This window comes from Myxocyprinus asiaticus, chromosome 20 (assembly GCF_019703515.2).
Source record: "Myxocyprinus asiaticus isolate MX2 ecotype Aquarium Trade chromosome 20, UBuf_Myxa_2, whole genome shotgun sequence".
Lineage (NCBI taxonomy): Eukaryota > Metazoa > Chordata > Actinopteri > Cypriniformes > Catostomidae > Myxocyprinus > Myxocyprinus asiaticus.
In genome coordinates this window covers 44,178,713-44,204,159 of record NC_059363.1, presented here as the reverse complement: position 1 = coordinate 44,204,159, position 25,447 = coordinate 44,178,713, and the positions used below count along the sequence as shown (strand labels likewise).

At 42.3% G+C, this 25,447-nt stretch overlaps 1 protein-coding gene across 3 annotated transcripts in view; it reads right to left on the bottom strand.

Annotated features, from left to right (window-relative positions):
* The window catches only part of LOC127410931 (myelin transcription factor 1-like protein), a 177,671-nt gene that overhangs the window by 103,219 nt on the left and 49,005 nt on the right, over window positions 1-25,447 (bottom strand). For 2 of the 3 annotated variants that reach the window (XM_051646191.1, XM_051646193.1), the window contains exons 2-4: window positions 16,807-16,917; window positions 12,802-12,850; window positions 12,607-12,640 (exon numbers count right to left, since the gene is read on the bottom strand). In XM_051646191.1, the coding sequence (XP_051502151.1) occupies window positions 12,607-12,640; window positions 12,802-12,850 (83 nt within the window). In that variant the 5' untranslated portion in view covers window positions 16,807-16,917. The remainder of the gene's footprint in view (window positions 1-12,606; window positions 12,641-12,801; window positions 12,851-16,806; window positions 16,918-25,447) is intronic. The other variant, XM_051646192.1, reaches the window with a different exon arrangement.

Here is a 25,447-nt window from a genome sequence, read left to right as displayed (position 1 = left end):
TGGTTGAGCAGGATATTGTACGCAGGCTCAAGCAAATTGTCAAAAGGACTAATTAACATATTAATGATCCCACCTTAACACTGCAGCTCCCGTTAGATACTCAAAACACTTTGATAAGCATGCAAATGAGCTGAAGAGGAAATTATCTGAAGCGTGAAAGAGAAAGATAGCGGGACAGAGCGAGAGAGACTGATAGTTATGTATTGAACTGTTGATTTATTTATCTTTAATTATCTCCTTAAAGTTTCTGGTGGAGGTTACACCAAAGAGAGAGAGAGAGAGAGAGAGAGAGCAGGTGCACTGTAATGAAATCTTTTTACCTCCTTTCATTCTCAGCCTTTCTTCTCAGAGATGGTGATCAATATGGCTGAGAAACCAGCTGTCCATCAAAATTCCAGTGACAATCAGGCTGGTTGTCGATGATGGAGTTGTGATTCAGGCAAGACCAGTGAAAATACAGTACAAAAGGATTTGATCCCATGCCTTTCTTTGGCTGCTATGCAGTTGCAAGGATGTTTTTGTTGGTTGCTAGGGCATTGCTAGGTGGATCTCTACAACATTTTGGTCTCTAGATAGGACTTGGGTGACTCTTTCAATATCTATGGAATTTTTCACTCATTTATCATCTGTCCCATTTTGAAAGGGAACAGAGCACATCTTTTGAGCTAGACACATAATTTGAGATATCATTAATGTCCGTCACACAAATCACATGAAGTTATATGCCCGAGTTAGAGACTATTTCTTCTAGTTAGAGAACTCTTTCTTGTCATCATTTTAAATCACAGTTCCCTATCTGTCACTCACTCGACGTTGTGTCGATGTAGTGACACTAGGGGTCATCCTTGGGAGCCCCAAACAACTCTGCTTTTTTGAAAAAAGGTCAATGAGAATTGGCGAGTGGAATTTGCATGCCACTCCCCTGGACATACGGGTATAAAAGGAGCTGGTATGTAACCACTCATTCAGATTTTCTCTTCGGAGCCGAGCGGTTCTATTCATTGACGCGGAATTCATCCGCGAAGTTCATTCACCTCATCTGCTGGATTCTACGCTGCATTTCAGCGGCTTCTCCCCCTCTGCACCCGTGGAGTGCAGAGAACGCCCCTGAGCGCTTCGGCAGAAACAACTAAAAGAGTATATTCTAAAAAGTATATTTTCTTTCTAAAAGAGCGGCACACACGGAACGTCTTTTTAAAGATGCCTTTCCGTTTGTGTGTTATTCCTGGTTGCGGTCGATATCTCTCTGCTTCTGATGGCCACGATCACTGTCTTACGTGTCTGGGCACTGCCCACGTGGAGACATTGTTCGTGGATGAGTCATGTCCTCATTGCGAGAACATGACAATGGCAACGTTGCGGTCGCGGTTTGCTTTCGTAAGATGAATTATCGAGCGCAGCATCGGAGAGCAGGCTCGTCCAGTCTGACGCAGAGGCTTCGGCTCGGCTTCCTCCTTCGGGAACGGTCGCCCAGTCTCAGGCTGATGCGGAAATTACGGACATGCTTTCCCAGGCGGCCACGAGCGTCGGGCTAGAGTGGAACCCCCCACTCTCCCCTGAACCCTCGTGGCTCGACGATTGGTTCCTGGGCACGGGGCGCCGCCCACGGCCACGCCCCGCCCCCGTTCCTTTCTTCCTAGAAGTGCATGAGGGGCTGACAAGATTGTGGGAGGCACCTTTTACTGCCCGGTCCCGGTCTTTCAGCTCCCCTGCACTCGCTACCCTCAATGGCGGAGCGGCCAGGGGGTAGTCGGTGATCCCCCAGGTGGATAAGGCACTCATGGTGCACTTGTGTCCACAGAGCGCCGCCACCTGGCATGGGCACCCGTGACTCCCGTCCAGGGCCTGAAGGTTGACGTCGTCCCTGATGGCTAGAGCCTGCGGTGCCGCTGGACAAGCCGCCTCTGCCGGATTGATGCAGGAACTGCGCTTGGCGACCGACCTCGCTCTCTGGGTGACGAAGGTCACCGCGCAGTCTCTCGGGCAGGCGATGTCCACCCTGGTGGTCCAGGAGCGCCACCTTTGGCTTAACTTGGTTGAGATGGGAGAGGCTCACAAGGCACGGTTCCTTGACACCCCATTTCCCAGGTTGGCCTGTTTGCCGATGCCGTCGAGGAATTTGCCCAGCAGTTCTCGGCGGTGAAGAAGCAGACTGAGGTTTTACAACAGATCCTGCCCCGACACGGCTTAAGACCCCACACCCTGTCTGCTCGTCACCAAGGGCATCCTCCTGCAGCAACAACACCGGCTCTGCTGCAGCCCACCCCCGTGGCCCGGCTCCGGTGTGGAGCCCTCCGCAGGAAGCAGATCCCACCCGTCTCACGGCTGGCCGCTATGGACCAGAGGAAGGCTTCGAAGTACCCCCGAGACGGGCGACCCAGGGGTGAGGAGACCCACTTCTCTGGGGCTGGTCGACAGACCACTCCATCCCCCGGTGGAGGGCCAGGAGGAGAATCCTTTGTCGCCGCATGCCCAGGACACTGCAGCACCCAAAAGAGATTCCTCCTCCCCCCTCCTCGGCCAATCTTATGGTGGGCGGCAGGAGCCAGGTAAGTGCTTCAATGTCCCTGGACTCAGCACGGCCACGGGGCTCGAATCCCCTCGACGTGGCACCTCGAGCTCCACCTCACTGCGAGGCCCCACCCACCGACATGATCATTCCCTTGGTCCCCCTCGCCCGGAATTTGTCCCGCATGACTCACGCTTTCCAACCCGTCGCGATGGCTGACCCGGACCATCCGACTTGGCTACGCGATTCAGTTCGCCAGGCGCTCGCCCAGGTTCAGCGGCGTCCGCTTCACCTCGGTGAAGGGCGAGAATGCTGCTACCTTGCGTGCGGAGATCACTACCCTTCTGCGCAAGGGCGCGACAGAGCTGTCCCTCCAGCCGAGATGAAGAAAGGGTTCTACAGCCCTTACTTCATCGTACTGAAGAAAGGCGGTGGGTTGCGACCAATCCTGGACCTGTGAGAACTGAACCAGGCTTTGTACAGACTCCCGTTCAAGATGCTGACGCAAAAATGCATTCTAGCGAGTGACCGGCATCAAGATTGGTTCGCGGCAGTAGACCTGAAGGATGCGTACTTTCATGCCTCGGTCTTACCTCGACACAGACCCTTCCTGCGGTTTGCCTTCGAAGGCCAGGTGTACCAGTACAAGGTCCTCCCCTTCGGCCTGTCCCTGTCCCCTCGCATATTCACGAAGGTCACAGAGGCTGCCCTTGCCCCGCTAAGGGAAGTGGGCGTCCGCATTCTCAACTATCTCGATGACTGGCTAATCCTAGCTCACTCTCGAGAGTTGCTGTGTGCACACAGGGACCTCTTGCTCCGGCACCTCAGCCGACTGGGGCTTTGGGTCAACTGGGAAAAGAGCAAGCTCTCCCCGTTTCAGGGCATCTCTTTTCTCGGTTTGGAGTTGGACTCAGTCTCGATGACAGTGCGCCTCACGAACGAGCGTGCACAGTCGGTGCTGAACTGTCTGAAGGCGTTCAGACGGAGAACAGCGGTTCCACTGAAACTTTTTCAGAGGCTCCTGGGGCATATGGCATCCTCAGCGGCGGCCACACAGCTCGGGTTGATGCATATGGGACCGCTTCAGCACTGGCTTCAGACTCGAGTCCCAAGATGGGCATTGTGCCACGGGACACATCTCATGGCCATCATGCCGATCTGTCACCACCTCTTCAGCCCTTGGACCGACCTTGCATTTCTACGGAACGGGGTTCCCCTTGAGCAGGTCTCCAGGTGCGTTGTGGTTACAACAGATGTCTCCAAGACGGGCTGGGGCACCGTATGCAACAGGCACACAGCTGCCGGCTCCTGGACTGGCCCGCGGCTGCGTTGGAACATCAACTGCCTAGAGTTGTTGGCAGTACTGCTCGCCCTGCGGAGGTTTCGGCCATTGATCCAGGGCAAGCATGTGTTGGTCCGGACAGACAACACAGCGATGGTAGCATACATCAACCGTCATGGCGGTCTATGCTCCTGTTGCATGTCTCAACTCGCCTGCCGTCTCCTCCTCTGGAGTCAGCAGCGCCTCAAGTCGCTACAAGCCACTCACGTCCCGGACGACCTCAACACCGCAGCGGATGCGCTGTCACATCAGGTTACCCTCAGGGGAGAGTGGAGACTCCACCCTCAGGTGGTCCAGCTGATTTGGAGTCGATTTGGTCGAGCACAGATAGACCTGTTTGCTTCCCAGGAATCCTCCCACTGCCCGCTTTGGTACACCCTGACCAAGGCACCCCTCAGTATAGATGCACTGGCACGCAGCTGGCCACCTGGACTACGCAAATACACGTTTCCCCAGTGAGCCTACTTGCACAGACCCTGTGCAAGGTCAGGGAGGACAAGGAGCAGATCATCCTAGTAACACCCAGACCTGATTCTCGGATCTCACGCTCCTCGCGACAGGCCCCCTGGTGAATTCCCCTGAGGAAGGACCTTCCTTCTCAGGGACAGGGCACTATCTGGCACCCGTGACCAGACCTCTGGAATCTCCACATCTGGCCCCTGGACGGGACGCAGAAGATCTAAGTGGCCTACCACCCGCGGTGGTGGACACGATCACTCAGGCTAGGGCTCCCTCTACGAGGCGCCTGTATGCCTTGAAGTGGCATCTGTTTGCTAAGTGGTGTTCTTTCCGACGCAAAGACCCCCAGAGATGAGCAGCTGGATCAGTGCTTTCCTTTCTGCAGGAGAGGCTGGAGGGGCGGCTGTCCCCCTCCACCCTGAAGGTGTATGTAGCCGCTATTTCGGCTCATCACGATGCAGTAGATGATAAGTATTTGGGGAAGCACGACTTGATCATCAGGTTCCTGGGAGGCGCTAGGAGGTTGAATCCCTCCAGACCGTGCCTCGTCCCCTCATGGCACCTCTCCGTAGTCCTTCGGGGTCTTCAGGGAGCTCCCTTTGAGCCCTTGGAGTCAGTTGAGCTTAAGGCACTCCCTTTGAAGACTGCCCTCCTGACTGCGCTCACTTCCATCAAAAGGGTAGGGGACCTGCAGGCATTCTCCATCAGCGAATCATGCCTATAATTCAGTCCGGGTTACTCTCACGTGATTCTGAGACCCCGACCGGGCTCTGTGCCCAAGGTTCCCACGACTCCTTTTAGGGATCAGGTGGTGAACCTGCAAGCGCTGCCCCAGGAGGAGGCAGACCCAGCCTTGGCATTGCTGTGTCCAGTGCGAGCTTTACGCATCTATTTGGATCGCACGCAGAGCCTTAGAAGCTCCAAACAGCTCTTTGTTTGCTTTGGTGGACAGTGGAAAGGAAGTGCCGTCTCCAAAACAGAGGATCGCCCACTGGGTCATCGACGCCATCACGGTGGCATATCAGGCTCAGGATACGTCTTTTTAGGCGGGGTGTGGTCTCTGCGGTGTCTTCCCCTTGGGAGGGACACCCCCGATGCAGACACTTATGGCTCCCAGTCAGTTAACAAATTCCACTCTTTTTGGGGAGAAAAGAGAGGGAAAAGAGGCCTCGGCTGGGCTAGCCTGTTCCTATGGTTGGGCAGTCGACTTGTTCCTGATGGACTGTTTGATGCTCATAAGAGCGTTGGGGGAGGTCATGTGACAGCCTGGTGCGCTGACTACGAGGCACACAGCAGTCTGCCCATCACACACCACCAGTTCACGTAACACAGTTCATCTAGTTGTGGCGTTTTGTATAGGGACCCCTAGTGTCACTACATCGACACAACGTCGAGTGAGTGACAGATAGGGAACATCCTGGTTACTTTCGTAACCTCCGTTCCCTGATGGAGGGAATGAGACGTTGTGTCCCTCTTGCCACAACGCTGAACTACCCGCTGAAATGGCCGGGACCTGGTCTTGGCTCCGCAGCACAAAACCTGAATGAGTGGTTGCATACCAGCTCCTTTTATACCTGTATGTCCGGGGGAGTGGCATGCAAATTCAACTCGCCAATTCTCATTGGCCTTTTTTAAAAAAAGCAGAAGTGTTTGGGGCTCCCAAGAGTGACCCCTAGTGTCACTACATCAACACAACGTCTCGTTCCCTCCATCAGGGAATGATCAGGACGATCTCTGATCATTTTAACTATCACCTCTCTACATAAACAAAATCAATATTAGGACACTCACTTATAGCCATCAAACAAAACTGGTCACACATAACCTTCAACAATTCACCAGTATTGGTTAAGCCATACCTAAAATATTACTCATAAAACAGCTTTCAGCTAGCTTTCTGCTAGGATAAATAGGTTCATGAATATAATTCATTCAACCAGGACATACAGTAACAAAGCATATTACCATGCACAAAAAAAAAAAAAAAAAAAAAAAACAAAAAAAAAAAATAGAAAGAAAAGAAAAGATTATTCATCTGAAATGTTGATTGCTTGCATTTAAATGTAAGTTTTTTGGCTTAAAATGTTTAGGATAAACAAAACTTAATCATAAATTAATTACATATGTCCCTGGAGATGGAGGTTGTTTGCTGGTCATTTATATTTTTGGAACTTAGATACAAATACAGCATAAATCACTGCAAATGTCAGACAAGCATATCATCCTTCCATCTGGTAGCACTGAAATACTCTTAACAAATGGTGGTGCTAGAAACTTGATTTTGATCTTACTAATTTAGCTATTTTATATGGAGAAACCCACATTCATGCAAACATAAATGCCACAATTTTGAAACTATAAGCTATAAATTATACTAAGTGTATTTATCAGAGCACACTGTCACTGGTCATTTATGACTATGATATACACAATTGATGTGCACTCTTTAAGATCTCTATATTCATGATTGTTAGTTTTAAAAATAGTAAAATCTTAATTTTATTCTCCAAGCCTGTGGCGTCCATGGCTCTGAACATTTTTGTTATAGAGATTATGCATCATCGTAAACTTGTCTGGATTTTCAGCCCATTTGCTGTTGTGTTCTGTGAATTGCTGTCCAAATCATTGCCCCCAGAGGCTGAAGCTGAAAGTGTTGTTAAACACATTTGCATGTGAGCTCTAGTTTCCAGGTGAAATGTCCACAGAGTGGCACCAAAAGCCAGTTAAGGGTATTTTTTGTGTGTGTGTGTTAAATGATGTAATACAGTCAACAGAAATGCATATTTTATTCACTCTACACCCCACCCTAAACTGAACTGTCACCACACTCACCATTGTTTATGTGAACACGATTACTTTCTTGTTCCATGGCACCAGAACCCGTGTCTTGGAGGTTGCTTGTGCAAATGTGTGGGAAATGTGTTCACACTTAAAATAATGTACAAATATCTGATAGGTGATGCACATGTCAGTAATTCATCTGAATGGGGATGATTTCAGAGGTACTGTACATGAACTTTCGGAAACAACACGTTGATTTCCTGTGTGATCATGTTGTAGTATTCAAGCAGCAATTTCATACCAGTGAATCCAGGCTTATGACCAAAAGCGACAGTAAATTAAGCTAAGCTACACTCAGAGGTGATTCTAGGGACTCTGGGGGCCCTAGGCAAACAAAACAAAAAAAAATCCAACAACACATAACCTATTATAACACTAAGGGAGGAATTCACTAGGAATGACTTGCATCTGGTAAATGCGCTATTTATTAGCATGCGCTCTCTGCGCTGGTTTAGCACCCATTCACTAAAGGAATTATGCAGATCAGCCTACAGCGCAAATGCGCCTACAGTGTGCAGAACGCAGATAAATGCATTAAACAATTGCGCCACATTTGCGCATGAAATTGCAGTGCAAAAAACCTGCGTCTTATTCACTAACCATCTATCTATCTATTTTAGCAGGTGCAATCAGCACTGAAATTGTGCTGCGTCTCGATAATTTAAATTAAGTCATTGTTATTGCTTTCCACGCTAACACGTCTCCTATCTATGTAAATTAGGCTCACTTGAGATTGCGCTTCATTCACAAAAATTGCCTGGTGCAATTTAGATTGCGCTATTACCACCAAATAAAAGTATGCAGTAAAATTTCTTTTATTTAAAAGAGATATTTGTGACAAGGAATAATTCAGTAAATATTACAGATTCTGTACCAGTCAGCACTGTCATGTTTCTTCTTTTCCTCCTCTTTCTTTTTCCTCTTCTGACTCCCAGATTAGTACGTCGGACATCCTCTTCATGATGCCTGCATCCCGCTCTTACTTGAATTTGATCATAGCTAAAGGGATGGGGGCCCCCTAGGGGGGTTTCGAAAATGTTATTCTAGTCTACTAAGCATTGCCAATCAATCATTGGTTTCATGTGTCGTTGCTGTGAACTATGTTAATTGCTGCCGGCAGGGGGCCATTTCCCAGCTTGGAGCCCCAGGCAATTGCCTGCCTTGCCTATCCAGTAGGCCCGACTCTGCCTGGAATAGCTCTAGCAGTCCAGATACTCCAGCATATTCCAGCAGCAACTCCCTACTATTATCAGCGTTCCAGACAGTCATACTGAGCTCATATGGCTTGTTTAGCATGATCAGATTGGTATACTGGAAGCATAGATTGGTTAGGGATTTCTGTTGCAGTGCATGCATGTTCTGCTCAGTTGCCTTCAGTCTTTCCAAATTACCATTCCAGAATTGCATTTTAAAAGACTGCTAAAACACTGAAATGGGCAACCACAGTGTGGAAATAGGATTCCAGCATAACATGCTTCTTCGAGCACTCTGTATCTCAGCCCTATGAAAATGTGATCATCCCACACTGAGGAGGGAAGCTGTAGAAAAGATTATTTATGTACAACAGGAGAGGTTGTACTCTAAAATATGGGTGACCTAAACATGCACTACAGTCTCCAAATGAAGTCTTGATAAGAGTTTACAAGCCAAGCTTGTATGCGAGGACAACATAAGTTTAAATATTCTCACTTTTAAAGGGATAGTTCACCCAAAAATTAAAATTCTCTCATCATTTACTCACCCTCATGCCATCCCAGATGTGTATGAATTTCCTTCTTCTGCAAAACACAAATTATGATTTTTAGAAGAATATTTCAGCTCTGTAGGTCCATACAATGCAAGTGAGTGGTGACCAAAACTTTGACGCTCAAAAAAGCACATAAAGGCAGCATAAAAGTAATCCAGTGTTTTAATCCATATTTTCTGAAGTGATATTATAGGTGTGGGTAAGAAACAGATCAATATTTAAGTCATTTTTTGCTTTAAATTCTCCTCCCTGCCCAGTTGGAGGCGATATGCATGATGAATGTGAATCACCAAATATACAAGAAGAATGTGAAAGTGATCTGTTTCTCACCTACACCTATGATATCGCTTCGGAAGTTATTGATTTAATTAACCACTGGAGTTTATGGATTAATTTAATGCTGATTTATATGATTTTTGGAGCTTAAACATTTTGGCACCCATTCATATGCATTGTATGGACCAAAAGAGCTGAAAAATTCTTTTAAAAATCTTCATTTGAGTTCATCTGGGATGGCATGAGGGTAAGTAAATGATGAGAGAATTTTCATTTTTGAGTGAACTATTCCTTTAAGCAAGATTAGTAGCTACAGTAGAGTAGTAGGGAACAATTATCCCCAGCAAAAAAAAAAAAAAAAAAAAAAAATTCACCCCAACTGCCCTAGCTCTACTTAAATATTTTGTATGAGGGAGAGATTGCCAAATTTGTTTCTGTAGCTTTAGAAACATGCAAAGGTCCACTTGGATCACATGTGCCTTATAAGCCAATCATATGAAGAATTTTATGTAGTTGAAACAACATGATTACATTGGATATGAAAATGTTGCTTCCAAAACTTCATGTATTTCGAAATCAACCCCATTCTGCTGAATTACAGACAAGCGGTGTATCCCCCATCAGACATTTTTGCTTTCATTCAAATGTGATCACTTTGCCCTCTAGAGCAACCTCCAAGACATGGGTTCTGGTCTCATGAGAACCAGGAAGTGACCACATTCACTTAAAAAATTGGAGGTTGCATTTTCTGCTCAAAAATGTCATTTTTACTCCACTAATGGTTAGGTTTAGGGATGGGGTTTGGGTTAGGGGGTACCGATTTCAGCAGTAGAATTTTTGGCCTACTGTTGCCAAATTCACAGTGTGATCATTCTAAAAAAAAATTTACATTCACAACAGTCAGTTGTCGTTAGAAGAAATTGAGTGAAATGCCGTAAATAAACTTTACCTTCCGCACTATTTCCTACTTTGACTTATTTTACAAAACAGCCTTTTTTTGTATAGTTAGAACACTCAAAAATAAACATTTCATGGAAAACAATAAGAAGATTAGTAGATAGGCAATGTGATAAACTTTTTTCACACACAAGCAGTTCAGGGTACTAAGGTATGCAGTTCATTGACTTCCATTCAGACAGAACAGTGTGATGAGGAGGAGGGTGGGGCCGGGCGTGTGTAGTCACAGCCCGGCCCCACCCTCCTCCTCCAATCGGGCTCAGGAGAGGCATAAGTGCAGCGGGATGCAGCAGTTCGAGAGAGAGAGAGCCACACACAACTCCTCCCTCCTTTGCCTCAGGACAGGGAACCCCGGCATGACGTACATCCCAGACAAAGGGAGGGAAAAACAAAAAAAGGAGAGGGAAAAGGCAAGGCAGAGCGACAGTGAGATTGAGAGAGGAGAGAGAGAAAAAAAACTTGCGTCGCTTGGTCCTCGATCACTCCTCCACCCTCTGGCGGACGACAGCCGCTCCTCCCCGGGCAGACTGAAGCAAGTCCTCCGACCCCTGGTGGATGGAACGCCCCTCCACATTTTTATGACCGGTAGGGAGCCCCTCTGCCCCTGGCAGTTGCTCCACCGCTCCAGGTGGCCGGCAGCGAGCCCCCACTCCCCTCGCGGATGGTGGCCATTCCTCAGTGTTCAGGCGGCCAAGCGACTCCTCCGTCCCCACGGCGGATGGCCGTGGCTGCTCCTTTGGGCAGATGGCAGTGGTGAGGACCTCACAACAGCACATCCCTCCTCCTTCCTGGGCTTCGGCACCAATGTAACAAGGTTAAAATGTGAAAGGAGGAGGTGGGAACCGGATGAGCGGTCAAAATAATATTTAATGAAGCAAGAAGACACACAACACAAACACACATGGCAGCTATGTGTGGCTCTTTCTCTCTCTCTCTCGAACTGCCACATCCCGCTGCACTTATCCCTCTCCATGACTGATTAGACCAATTGGGGGCCGGGCGTGCATAGTCACAGCCTGCCCCGTCCTCCTCCTCGTCACAAACAGTTTCTGGTCTGCCTGTTGGGATCCTGCATATTAAACATTTTAGATCCTCCTTGGTGGAGGGTCTCTGAACAACCTGTGGATAGCTCATTCCACTGTAACCTTACAAGCAAACTCTATGAAGTGAGTCTCTACTAAGATGTCTTGGAGCAATGATTGTACCTAAATATTTGCCATAGTTGGGTTGGAAGTGCCTGGGAATTGTATAGATAAGAAGTTAGCCCAGAAGGAAAACATTTCTGCTCATCATCACTGCATATTAAAGTCAATGGCAACATCCCCTGGCAACTTCCCATTACAGGTTGGATTATTCCACAGTGAATTTATTAAAAAAGTCCCACTCAGCTCATGTGGTGTTACTGTATGTTGTTATTCATGGCTCCCCATGACCCTGCAATGTCAGAGATGTTTGGTGAAGTTTGTATGTAGAGAACTCTTTTTGCCATTACCTACTACACAACCAGAAGTTAAAGCAGAAGGTTCTTCCACTGTTTTAGATTGAAATTAGGAACCTGAAGGGAAAAGCCTTTCCAAACTACCTATATGTTTGCACCAATGTATTACGCCAGGTGCACACTGTATGATTTTTGCTTACAATTTGTCTGAGACAAATTCCGAGGATCGTAAAATAGTTCTCTTTTGGTAGAGCAAAATCGACAGTCTTACAGATGACCGATTAATTGCCTTTGCACTTAATTTTAGCATCTGACGAAGATCTGTTAGTGTCAGAAATTTTACATCACAGTCGTGCACTGTGACTCCTCTTAAGACGGCCAGATGAGATACAACACCTAGTCGATGCTATCAATTGGGATAATTTGGACCAAAGCCTTGGCTATGATTTGTATCTTGCAGTCTGACATCAACATGGCTGGCATCAGTTTATTCCTTATAACTCCTTGTTAAATGTCTTCAAACAAAGACAACTGAAGTCTAAACATTACCCCAATAGATAGCAAGTCAGTAAAACTGTAACAATATTTTGCAAGACTAATTTTGCATCTTGAGCTGGAAAATTAGTCTTGCAAAATAATGCACCCAGTATATGTATACATGTTAATTCACCAAAGCAGTAGAGTTCAGAGTCTCACATCAATTCAGAACACCTTCAGGTTCCAAAACCAAAAAGTATTGCTTTTTGGAAATTGCTTTTAAGTGTCCAAATGAAATTGGCCGTATACATATGTAATTTTATGGATAAACAGTTGCAAGTTCCTCTAATATACAGTACACACTTTAACAGTATCATCATCCACAAGGAAATGCAAATGAAAAAAAAACAAAAAAACAATATATATATATATAAATAACAAGGAAGTGGTAATCAAAGCATTTTGCATTGGCAACCATTTTTCTTGGTAAAAACATCTTTGCAAGGCTATGGGTTTGTGATGTGGGTGTAAGAAAGATACACTCTTTAAAAAAAACTGACCTGAATAACTCTTGAATCGCTGGCTCCAGAGGTACTGTGAAACAGGGAGAGACAGAAGACAAGGGAGGTGAGAGGTCATTTGAAAAGAGGGGGAAAAAAACATTAGAATGTCACTCACACTAAAGGCCAATTTGACCATATCGCTACACTGCAGTGCATCTCAGTGTTATGTGTAAGTAACAGAAAGTAGAATACCTTTTGAGCGTGTGCAATGGCGATTCTCATCTGCTACATCCACCTCCATCTGAAGAGAGAAATACTCATGAACAAAGACAAAACAACAACAACAAAATAATGTCTTTTGCATACTGTTATGCACACTGATGTCAAAGGTATTTTAAATTGAGAGATGAATAAAGTTTTACTTGATCTTTTGAGATAAATGAGTTAGGGTTAGGATTAAGGAAGGTACTATGAAATCCAGTCCAAAAGGAACATTAATTGAAATATAGATGCAAAACAATACTTTCTAATGACTTCTAAACACTTACTATAGTGCACGCCTTGTAAGGCAATACATTTAAACGTTTGCATTAAATAAACAACTTCATTTACAAGCTTATTCAAGCACAATAAAGATGTGCTGTAGCTCAACTGATTGATAGGGCATTGCTCTTGCATTGCAAAAGACCAGGGTATGTGTCCTGAAGAGCACACGAGTCGACAAGTAAACCGGAAGTGTCATAGAAGCAAAACAAAATGAAGTGTTTGCTTCAGCAAGTGTTTTTCATCTCACATATTTGTCTTTAATAAGACTATCGGTTAGGTTTAAGTTTAAGGTTTAGGGTAGGGAGGTAGGTAGGTTTTGCTGATTTAAAAATTGATACAACCATAAAATCCTCATCTGGGAGAACACTGGACTCATTTTTAGCGCCACACAGTGGACATTTCACCCTGGAAATGTAAGCACAGCTTAGTTCTAGTGGGAAGACCAGCAGCTGTACATCATCACACCATTAGCTAGGTAACTCCTAGCTAATCACATGTAAGCCATTGCTTTATGTAAGCCATTGCTTTATAAGTCTGCTCACAATCTATCACATTGCTGTTTCAGTGTGCTAACAAGGAAACATTATTCTATAGCACTGTCTGATGTCGAGTCCAATTCGCTCCCCGACTAGCTAACATCCAGCTATGGACACGGACTTATTCACTGCTCCTTACCTTTATCAAGGATCAGCAGCTCCTCGCCACAACGCACGTCTGCAAATTTTCTGATTCTTAGTGGGATCGCGCCCTCTTGGAATGATAATAGACATGTTCCGACCTCTCCAAGCCACAGGCAAACCAATGCACAGAACATCTCTGGAAGCCCGCCTTCCCTTCCCAATGATGCCGTCTCTTCATCTCAACTTCTGCCCGTATCAAACCCATGGGGAATAAACAATCAGCAAACCCGGATCTTCATCCATATCTCATTCACTTAGGAGATCTCCCTCAATCGAGCCACCGCATCCACCTCAATCGCCATTATCGTATGGCTATACGCTACGTTGTTCATCTTTCGGCAAAGATACTCCAAACAATGCCTGCCCTTGTTGGAGGGTTCATAATCAAATGTTGTTTTCTTTCAACGCAGGGTATTTCACGCAACGTCGCCATTATCATATGGCTTTACACTACGTTGTTCATCTTTCGGCAAAGATATTCCAAACAACGCTGCCCTCGTCGGAAGGTTTAGAATCAAATGTTGTTTATCTTTCAACAAATATACTGTACAACAACACTGACCTAACATAGGGCCTCATACCACGTTGCTCAACTTTGGCAAAGATTCTGCACAACCAGGGGCTCCTCGACGGAGGGCCCAAAACCATACTCAAGGACAAGGACAAAAAATTACGCACAAGGACAAATTATACTCAAGGACAAAATAAAACTCAAGGACCCCCCCCCCCCCCCCCTATACCCTCTATCATCAGTAAACGCAAGCACGGCTTTTCCTACTGCAAAGGTATTGCACAACCATGCCAGGGATACAGAATATTTCATGCAAGTGTCAATTCTAGATCTTCACATCTCCTTTTCTCTTCTCTAGATTAAACACCAAACACCAGACATCGTAACCTGACTGGATCTTCTCTTTTGGGGGTAGCATTTTATCTCTATCTTTTGGGGTAGGCTCCTTGCCCATGCCTCCTATCTCCGGCAGGATCTGATGGTTCCGCGTACAACTTCTCCGGACCGCCAGACGGGGCTTATGCCAAAGAGAGACATTACATTCCTATTTTATATTAATCAAATAAATGTAATCTAAAACTTTACTCAAATCTGCGAGTCTTCCTGATAAAACTGCCGCAGTAAATATAATGAACCGCGTAATGTCATTTTGTAAAAATGTCACAACAGTCCCGTAATTTTCATGAGATTAAGCTGGATTGTTTTGTTAATCTGTCACAATGTAATGCAGATTCACAATGTGGCTTTTATTGAAGGATAGGCAGTTGAAAACCTTACTGGATTCTAGAGCAAACCCGCAACCCGCATGTAAGCAGTTACTCAAGTAAGTTATTAATTTGCCATTTGAAGAGGGTGTTTACATACAGGGTTGGTGAGTAACGGAATACATGTAACAGGATTACGTATTTAAAATACAAAATATAAGTAACTGTATTCCACTACAGTTACAATTTAAATAATTGGTAATTAGAATACAGTTACATTCAAAAAGTATTTTGATTACTGAAGAGATTACTTTTCATTTTATTGTCATTTGTTTCATTTAATATTTAGTCCTTTCAGATGGAAAACATGTATACATATAAATGATGCGATCCAAAGTGCATTTGAACAGCGGTGAAACACTTTCTTATGATGTGTTACATTCATACGAGCAGACAGAGAAGTAAGTTTGAAGTAAGTTTGGAGCAGAAGAAATAGAAATAAACCTTGTGTAAATTGTCAGCTTTATGCTAAGCTGAAATGCTACTTCTAGCATTTTGACATGCACATGTTACCAGGCACGATCATATTTTTTTTATCAAGAAAATTCATGTTGGATCATAATTTCTTTTTTTCTAGTAGCTTTTGATATTAGTGCAAAATCTTATTCTTGATAATAATTTTTGTATTGTTTCCCTGTAAAAATATCTAAAAATCCTTAAAACAAGATCAGTTTGATTTATCTTGTTTTAGAAACAACACTGCATAAGATATTTAGGTTTTTCAGAGAATGTATTTTTACATGTGTATTTTGTCTTACTGTACTGGCAGAGTTTTTATAGTCAAAACAAGTGAAAAAAATCTACCAGTGCTGAAGAAATAATCCAAAGTATTTAGAATACGTTATTGACCTTGAGTAATCTAACGGAATATGTTACAAATTACATTTTACAGGCAAGTATTCTGTAATCTGTAGTGGAATATATTTCAAAAGTAACCCTCCCAACTCAGTTTACATAGAAGTCTTAAAGTCATAGTAGCACAAAAAACAGCCTGCTTGGGGATAGAAAAAAGACGAAAGGGGTCAAATAAACTGTGTTTGGGAAAAAAACTTTACTAACAATATAGGAGTACAGTGGGCCAGGGGTGCACAACACACAAAATTAGCAAAGCAAATAAAAACTGAAAGCACAACGAAATCAAGCCACAACAACATAATTATCAGAAAAGTAGAGCCTTAATTGTGTTGTGGTTTAATTTCAATGTGTTGTGGCTTTTTTGTTGTGTTGTGCCTTAACTTCATTGTGCTGTGGCTTTTATTTATTATTATTAATATTATTATTATTATTATTATTATTATTATTATTATTATTTTATGTTGTGGCTTACTTTTGTTGTTTTGTGGCTTTTCCATGTTGTTGTGGATTAATTTCATTGTGTTGGGGTTTAATTTTGTTGAGTTTTGTCTTAATTTCTTTGTGCTGTTTTTTTTTCTTTTGTGTTTTCAGCTTGTATCTGCTTTTTTAATTTTGTTGTGCTGTGCACCTCTGGGCCACCATATTGGTGGACCTCAGGGAGACAAACTGACTAGCTAAATCCAGTCGAGATTCAATAAATGTTATATTGTTTCTCAGTAATACTTTCACAATAATACAGAGAGATCCCAACTTAGCTCAAAATAAGCTTCTATGAAAGACCTTTAGCAATCAAATATGAACTGCTCCATTTCCTAAACAATCCCAACTCTCACATCTATGTAATGCTTTAATAGGAACATTCCTTGCCAAACATACAGACAGATGGATAAGTAGATAATACCTGATGTGATTGTGGGTTTAATTGCTCTTTGGTTCTGACCTCTGTTTGCCCCACGGCCCTCTATAGCAGATGACTGATAAGAGGTCGCTACACCTCCTCCAGTTTCATTTTCTGCAACATGAAAAAATGTAAACGTATAATTATAGACTCAAAGCAGCATGCAAATCACATTTACACTGATACGCATGCAGCAACTTTCATTTCCTCCCTACATTCAGTACATCCCTCACTTATAATCAGTACTGTACATTCAAAACCAATGGAACATTATAGAGGTGTGTTTGGCTCATTAGATATATTTGTCCCCACGTCCTGTAGATTGTGATACATTTAACGAATAGCTCTATAGCTCTATTTAAAAAATAAATTAATAAAAAATGAGATGGACGAACTTCCTTAAAACATGACTATTCATGCAGCTTTTCAATGATGATTATTTACAGTGTTAAAATATTATTTATGTTTAAGTGTAGGGGAACACAATCATTTAGTATTTATAGTATAGATTTAACCAGATTTTCCAGATGGTCCATGTTTTTGTTTATTCAATAAATTAAAATGATGATGAACCACATGAGGTCTACCTCGAGATCTAATTAGAGAACATCAAAATCAAACACATCCTACTAATATCATGTACCCACAGGATGGATGAATATCCATGCATAATGAATATAAGGATATGTAATAATGCTTCATAATGTTTGCTGCAAAACATGTCATTTTCTAGGTTGTGAAGCAGAACTTAGTGATATCGAAAGGGAAACATTTTTGAAAGCGAGGTAGAGGAATTCAAACAGCATTTGTTTGTGTGTTTAAGAGGAGGATCTTCTGTGTTGAAACTGGAGCAGATATAAATGAAATTGGAGCAGTGGCATTTGATTTTTTGAGCCTGTATTGTGCAGCTGCACTGAGAGACACTAATTAAAACCAGTGAAACGGGTGCTAATAAATGATGTGCTGCTGTGGAGTGTGGTGGGACAATGAAGGACCCCTCTGGGAGCCCCACACCATGCTTAATATCAGAACTGCACAGCTTCCTTCAATCTGACTTCAATTTAGATACACACACGCACTGAATCCAGTAAACTGCAGTTTCTGTTTTGCCTTTTTTGGAGTGGAAAAATGTTGAATTGTCATGAACATCCTAATGTTCTTAACCCTCCTATGGTATTCAGTCATTTGTGACTGAAATAAATGTTAAAAATGTAACAAAAATGGGTTCCTTTATCTGAGCAGTACAAGACTTGGTGTCTTTTCCTCCATTTGCCATCTGAACATAAAAAAAAAAAAAAAAATTAAAAAGAAAAAAAAAAAAATGGGCAATAATTCTAAGTGGTCGTAAAAAAATAAAAAAATAAAAAAGCAACCATTGAAAATGAATGGGAAAGACCAAAAAACAGAGCATTTTTTTTTTTTTTTTTAATCTGACAAATACAATCAATAAATCAGCCACAATGCAGAAAAAAACAGACAGAAATTACAGAGTAAAACTCTAAAACATCCTCAGTGCAAAACATACAGGGCCTCGTTTCCCAAAAGCATCGTAAGCCTAAGTAGATCGTAGAATCCATCTAACAATTCATCTTAATTTTTCAGTCCGTTTCTCAAAAGCATCGTAACTTAAGTAGTACTTGAAAATGCTCATAGAGTGCTCGTACAGCGCTAAGAGCATCATAAGCACATAGACTTATGCAGACACATGCAGGACAAATGCACCTGATACAATTTAAACACATATAGCTACACTTTATGCTGAAACTTTAATATCAGGATACCTATGTTTTATTTATTTTTATTTGAACAGACAAGTCTAATAATAATAATAACAATACCTAAATGCATAAAATAGTTGCATAAAACTAGTGTGGACTAGTTGGACTAGTTAGTAACAGCAAAGAGGTGGCATGATTGATGCAGACAACTGTATAAATTAAAATCATAGAGAGAAGAAAAAAGTCAATAACTGCATGAAAATCATCAGTATACACTGGTTCATCATCCTTGTCTCTGTTTCCTATCTGAGACCCCAAAGGCGCTCTCACCAGCACTACAAGTTGTGTTGCACCGCACATGCAGCATTGCTGTCACCGTTATCAATTTTTGGGAATAAAGAGCAAACCTCCGCTTTATTGGTGAATGTCCCTAAAGCGCATCTTCTAAATGTCTCGTTATTTTGTGCTGCGTGATAACACGGTGAACCTCATAATATTCAATGAATGCTTGTAATTAGCATGATCATACACAGGACCTCATATAGAGAGAAATTTGTGAAAATGAAACATTGAAAGCAGATTGTGTAAAAGAAATAGACCGTTCTATACAAAATAAATAAATGTAAATATGTAGTTAATTAGATCGAATATTTAAGAAAATATTTTTAAACAAATATTAGCGAGGTAAATTACAAATGATTGTAAAGTTATACAAATATATTAAAGTTACAATGACGAGCAGCACTATACATTCACATTTCAGCACTGTTGCAAGGACAGCGACTTTCTTAAGTAGCACTTAAAGTGTGTCCTCACTCGTTCATGTTAAGTGCAATTTTGGGAAACGCAAGTAAAATAAACGCACGTTCGTAAAAACGCTTGTAGAAAATGCTCTTAACCGATCGATTGTTTGGAAACGGGGCCTAGTAACGTACACACACACACACACACACACACATGTTTGTAAAAAAAATTTTTTTTTATAATAGAAAGTTTGAAATTGCAATTGTTTTGAAAATGTTTATTCTGATTCTTCTGTTTTATGCTCTAAGGGTGTGTTCACACTTGTAGTTCGGTTCTCTTGGTTCTCTTGGTCCAGACCAATAAAGAAAATGATACATTTAGTCGTGGTTCGCTTAGCGTTCACACTGGCATTTTTAACACTGAACCTAAAGATACAAAACAAAAGGCATAAGGATAAGGTCACAACCTGATTGGACAGCTTTTATGACGTATATTTTGCGACGGAACTTGCCAAACATCCAAAACAATGCTGGCTGCTGGGTTAAATGTGCTCCTTGGACCCACTTTCCCTTAACCTATCACTGAACATTTTGAACACTTGAGCATTTTTGTGCATTTTTTCCAGTATAATGGAAATATGCTCGTCAGACCAAATGTTAATAAGGAACTTTACCTTCTCATTGCTCCATGTTTGCCCTCTGTTCATTTTGTTTTGCATACACCACTCTTACCACTCTTTCTATGTTATCAAATCTCGTGATTTTTAGGGTCGCACCTTGTGACATTTAGACGTCTTTGGTCCATGCTGCGTTCATATACAGTTGTGCTCAATATTTGCATACCCTTGAAGAATTGGTAATATATGTACCATTTTTAAAGAAAACATGAGTGAGCAGGCAAAACACATTTATTTCTTATGGGATTCATATTCAACTGTAGGTTATAACAGAATTGCACAATCATAAAACAAAACATGGCAACAAAGAAACAAATGAAATGACCCCTGTTCAAAAGTCTGCATACCCTTAGTTCTTAATACTGTGTATTGTCCCCTTTACCATCAATGACAGCGTGCAGTCTTTTGTAATAGTTGTCTATGAGGCCCCAAATTCTTGCAGCTGCCCATTTGTCTTGGCAAAATGCCTCCAGGTCATGCAAAGTCTTTGGTTATCTTGCATGAACCACACGTTTGAGATCTCCCCAGAGTGGCTCGATGATATTAAGGTCAGGAGACTGTGATGGCCACTCCAGAACCTTCACCTTTTTCTGCTGTAACCACTGGAGGGTCAACTTGGCCTTGTGCTTAGGGTCATTGTCGTGCTGGAAAGTCCAAGAGCATCCCATGTGCAGCTTTCGTGCAGAAGAATGCAAATTGTCTGCCAGTATTTTCTGATAACATGCTGCATACATTTTGCCATAAATTTTCACAAGATTCCCTGTGCCTTTAGAGCTCACACCCCCCCAAAACATCAGTGAGCCACCACCTTGCTTCACAGTGGGGATGGTATTCTTTTCACTATAGGCCTTATTGACCCCTCTCCAAACATAGAGCTTATGGTTGTGACCATAAAGCTCTATTTTGGTCCCGTCACTCCAAATTACAGTGTGCCAGAAGCTGTGAGGCATGTCAAGGTGTTGTCGGGCATATTGTAACGGGGCTTTTTTGTGGCATTGGCGCAGTAAAGGCTTCTTTCTGGCAACTCGACCATGCAGCTCATTCGTATTGTGCTCCTTGAAACAACCACACCGTCTTTTTCCAGAGCAGCCTGTATTTCTCCTGAGGTACTCTCCTTTTCTTTGTATCCCGAACAATTCTTCTGGCAGTTGTGGCTGAAATCTTTCTTGGTCTACCTGACCTTGGCTTGGTATCAAGAGATCCCCGAATTTTCCACTTCTTAATAAGTGATTGAACAGTATTGACTGGCATTTTCAAGGCTTTGGATATCTTTTTATATCCTTTTCCATCTTTATAAAGTTCCATTACCTTGTTTCACAGGTCTTTTGACAGTTCTTTTCTGCTCCCCATGGCTCAGTATCTAGCCTGCTCAGTGCATCCACGTGAGAGCTAACAAACTCATTGACTATTTATACACAGACACTAATAGCAATTTAAAAAGCCACAGGTGTGGGAAATTAACCTTTAATTGCCATTTAAACCTGTGTGTGTCACCTTGTGTGTCTGTAACAAAGCCAGACATTCAAGGGTATGTAAACTTTTGATCAGAGCCATTTGGGTGATTTCTGTTATCATTATGATTTAAAAAGGAGCCAAACAACTATGCGATGATAAAAGCCTTCATATGTTCACTATCCTTTAATAAAAGACAGTTTTTTATATTAATTCATATTTTCAAAATCAATGCCAAAATTTCACAATTTCTGCTAGGGTATGCAAACTTTTGAGCACAACTATATCAGCATTTACTTTGAGTTATTACATTTTTTATGTTTGAAATAAATTATTGGTAGAAAAATGCTTATTCTGTGTCTGTCTCTTTGTAACACCATGGTCAGGTTTGATGACAAGCATAATAACATAAACTGCAAAAACTGACACTTCAAAACAATTTTAAAGTACTAAATTTCAACAAATAATAGTTTGATAATGTCTAAATATATATCCAAATGCATATCTTTTGATAAAATATAACATTAGGTTACAACAAACCATCAGACTACACAGTAGGCCGCTACAGCCATCTACTGGCTGTTACTGGCATGACATGTGTTTCAAGTCATGTTATTTATATTTTGTTCACCAGATGGCAGCAATCTGCATATTTTCTTCATATTTCAACTTATAAAAGTGTAGGTTCTGAGAAGAAGAAGAAGAAGAAGAAGAAGAAGTAGAAGTATGAATAAGAATAAGTTGTCATAATGACTTTATCATTCTTTCAAGAAGTATTTTTTTTTATATAATTTTTTTTATTTTTTTTATTTTTTAGGATTTATGCATTCCAAAAAATTTTATTGTGTAATTTTTAACTAAATTAAATGTATAAAACTTAAAACAATAAGGTTTTTAAATTTTTATTATGTTAAAGATTACTCGATTCAATTTGATGGAATTATGTTATGCAATTGAAATGCGTAAATCTTGAACATTTGTTTGTAATTATATACGTATACTGTAAGTGATTTGGACAGAGAGTTAAGTGTAAGGAAGCTCTATGCACATAAGTCATAGATCATGTTGTCTGATTGTCTGTGGCATGCTGCTTAAAATGAAATAAAGCTACATAAAAATACATGACTATATCACAGGGAATGAAAACATATTCATTTTAAGAACCAATCATAATACATATTCTTGCTACAGTCATTTCAGCTTTATAATCAGTTCCAGGTAGCGTCAACCTTGCAGTGAATGAGCCAAGGGAAAAAGCTCACAAAAGTTCTGTGCCATAACAAAACAATTGCCTGTAGGGCTTCCAATTAGAATTTGGCTGAAAATATTAGAATGAGTTAATGAGCCAAATATCATTTGTTGCAGTGAGGTCTGTGCTCCACAAACTAATCAATTCATGGGAAAACATTCAAATTGAGACCCACAGCAAGGAGAATTCAGTAAAAGTAGATAAGAATGCCAAAAATAATGCAGGGAAAACAGAAAGGGGTAATATCTATTAAATTATTAACATACTTAAACAGTCAAATAATGTTGTAAAACATTTTAAAATGTATTACAATACTTAGTTTTGATCAAAATTACAACAAAATAAGACATTGTCACATGTGGGGAAATCTTAACAAATCTTAACAAATCTTGAATGCATGAATCTGGCTCTATACCTGACATATATAATCATTTGTTTATAAAAAATGGTTGTGCCGACTATGTAGGCAAAGCAAAAATGCATTGTATTGAAGATGCAGTTCAGTCATCCACAGTGTTGGGTAAATTACTCAAAAAATATTTATAAATTACTTATTTATGTATTGGAGACTGGAAACGCAAGCTCAAACGAAGAAGTTGTGTCTTAAGCTGCTTACCACGGTTCAAATTTAGTGAGCTCAAGTTTGGTGACAAATTCTGCAAATTCACATAATGAAAATAAGTTTGGTCAATGCAGGATGTACACATCACACATTGACCTCTTGGCTCAAAACAAGCAATGCAGACTTCAAGGCTGCAAGGTTTGCAGTGTTACGGGAAAGTGGAGTATATGGTAATGGTACATTTTAAATTGATAAGGATATGTTATTTGTGATTTATTCATTAAAAAGAGAGCGTGACATCATATCCTGTTGTCAATAGAGCACAACAGTGTCTGGCCACTTTTTCCACCATGTTGCTTGTGGAAGTAGTTTTCCCATTCATTTTTTTCATAGGGAAACAAGACTGTGTACTTAACGTCTTTAATGAGGGAATTAGCTACAATCCCATGAAGCATTGCAAATAATTTAATTGAAATAAAAACTATGGGAAAAAAAACTATTTAAAGTTGTTGATTAGAAGTATAGAATTAATATATTTTAAGTTTATTGCAAAATTAGATATATACAAATACAAGTAGGAGCGACTCAGTTGCATCATTCACAGTGTGTCATGGGAGTGGGCGGTCACTGCAGAGCTCTTTTTCTGAAGTTTGATGGCTGCAATTCTCAGATTGGTGGATCTTTCTCTGCAGGATCAAGGGTAGTGTAGTTCTGCCAGAAAGACTCGGGATAAATGAGAGTTAATCACGAATAAAGTGATCAATTAGTTTCCTTTGGTGTAACCCTGACGCCAGGTGGTTAGAATAGGCAGCAACATCTCCTCCTCACTGACCCTCAACACTGGAGCCCCGCAGGGCTGTGTTCTCAGCCCACTGCTGTATTCCTTGTACACACATGACTGTGTGGCAACACATAGCTCCAATGCCATCATTAAGTTTGCTGATGACATGACGGTGGTAGGTCTGATCACTGACAATGATGAAACAGCCTACAGAGAGGAGGTGCACACTCTGACACACTGGTGTCAGGAGTACAACCTCTCCCTCAACGTCAGTAAGACAAAGGAGCTTGTGGTGGACTTCAGAAGAAAAGACAGAGAACACAGTCCCATCACCATCAGTGAAGCACCAGTGGAGAGAGTCAGCAGCTTCAAGTTCCTGGGTGTCCACATCACTGAGGAACTCACATGGTCCATCCACACTGAAGTCGTTGTGAAGAAGGCTCATCAGTGCCTCTTCTTCCTGAGAATGCTGAGGAAGTTTGGAATGAACCCCCACATCCTCACACGGTTCTACACCTGCACTGTAGAGAGCATCCTGACTGGCTGCATCGCCGCCTGGTACGGCAATAGCACCGCCCACAACCACAAAGCACTGCAAAGGGTGGTGCGAACTGCCAGACACATCATCGGAGGTGAGCTTCTCTCCCTCCAGGAAATATATACAAGGTAGTGTGTGAAAAAAGCTCGGAGGATCATCAGAGACTCCAGCCACCCGAGCCATGGGCTGTTCTCACTGCTACCATCAGGTAGGCGGTATCGCAGCATCAGGACCCACACCAGCCGACTCCATGACAGCTTCTTCCCCCGATCAATCAGACTTCTGAACTCTTGATCTCCCACGATCAAAATTCAGCAGCACTGCACTTTATTACCCTTACTCTTATATCTCACACTGGACTGTCATAAATTATATTATTATTATTATATTATATTCTCTCTTAACAACTGACTATCAACTGCCAGCCTGAATCCTAGCCACTCGGCTTGGCTGGTTCGACAGATGGGCTCATGCGGCGAATGGTGCGAGCCCTGTGGGAGGAGACTCGGTGGCCGCTCGAGCAAGCAAGCACAATCAGCGTTCGAACGAGAAGGGCCCTCACTACATTCGATGGGGGAGTCAACCTGGACAGAAACAGGAGAGCCCATGATACAGATAAACGTGAATAGCTCCCACTGCGTTCGGGTAGGAGATCCCACTGCTGATCGAATGGGAAAGCCCTTGAATGGATTGTTGTGGCATGGGTGGAGTGGTCATGTGTCTGTCTGCGGGAGAGGGAGTTGTAAGGCTCGTCAACTGAGTTGTAATTACTCTAACACCTGTCTCTCATTTTAGTGATGGTGCAGGGAGACCTGATAAGGCATGCCAGAGCATCAGGATGGGAGAGAGAGACCACAGAGAAAGCTGGCTGCATGTACCTTTAGAGTGTGAAGCCCCAACAACTCGTCTGTGTATTTTGGCCAC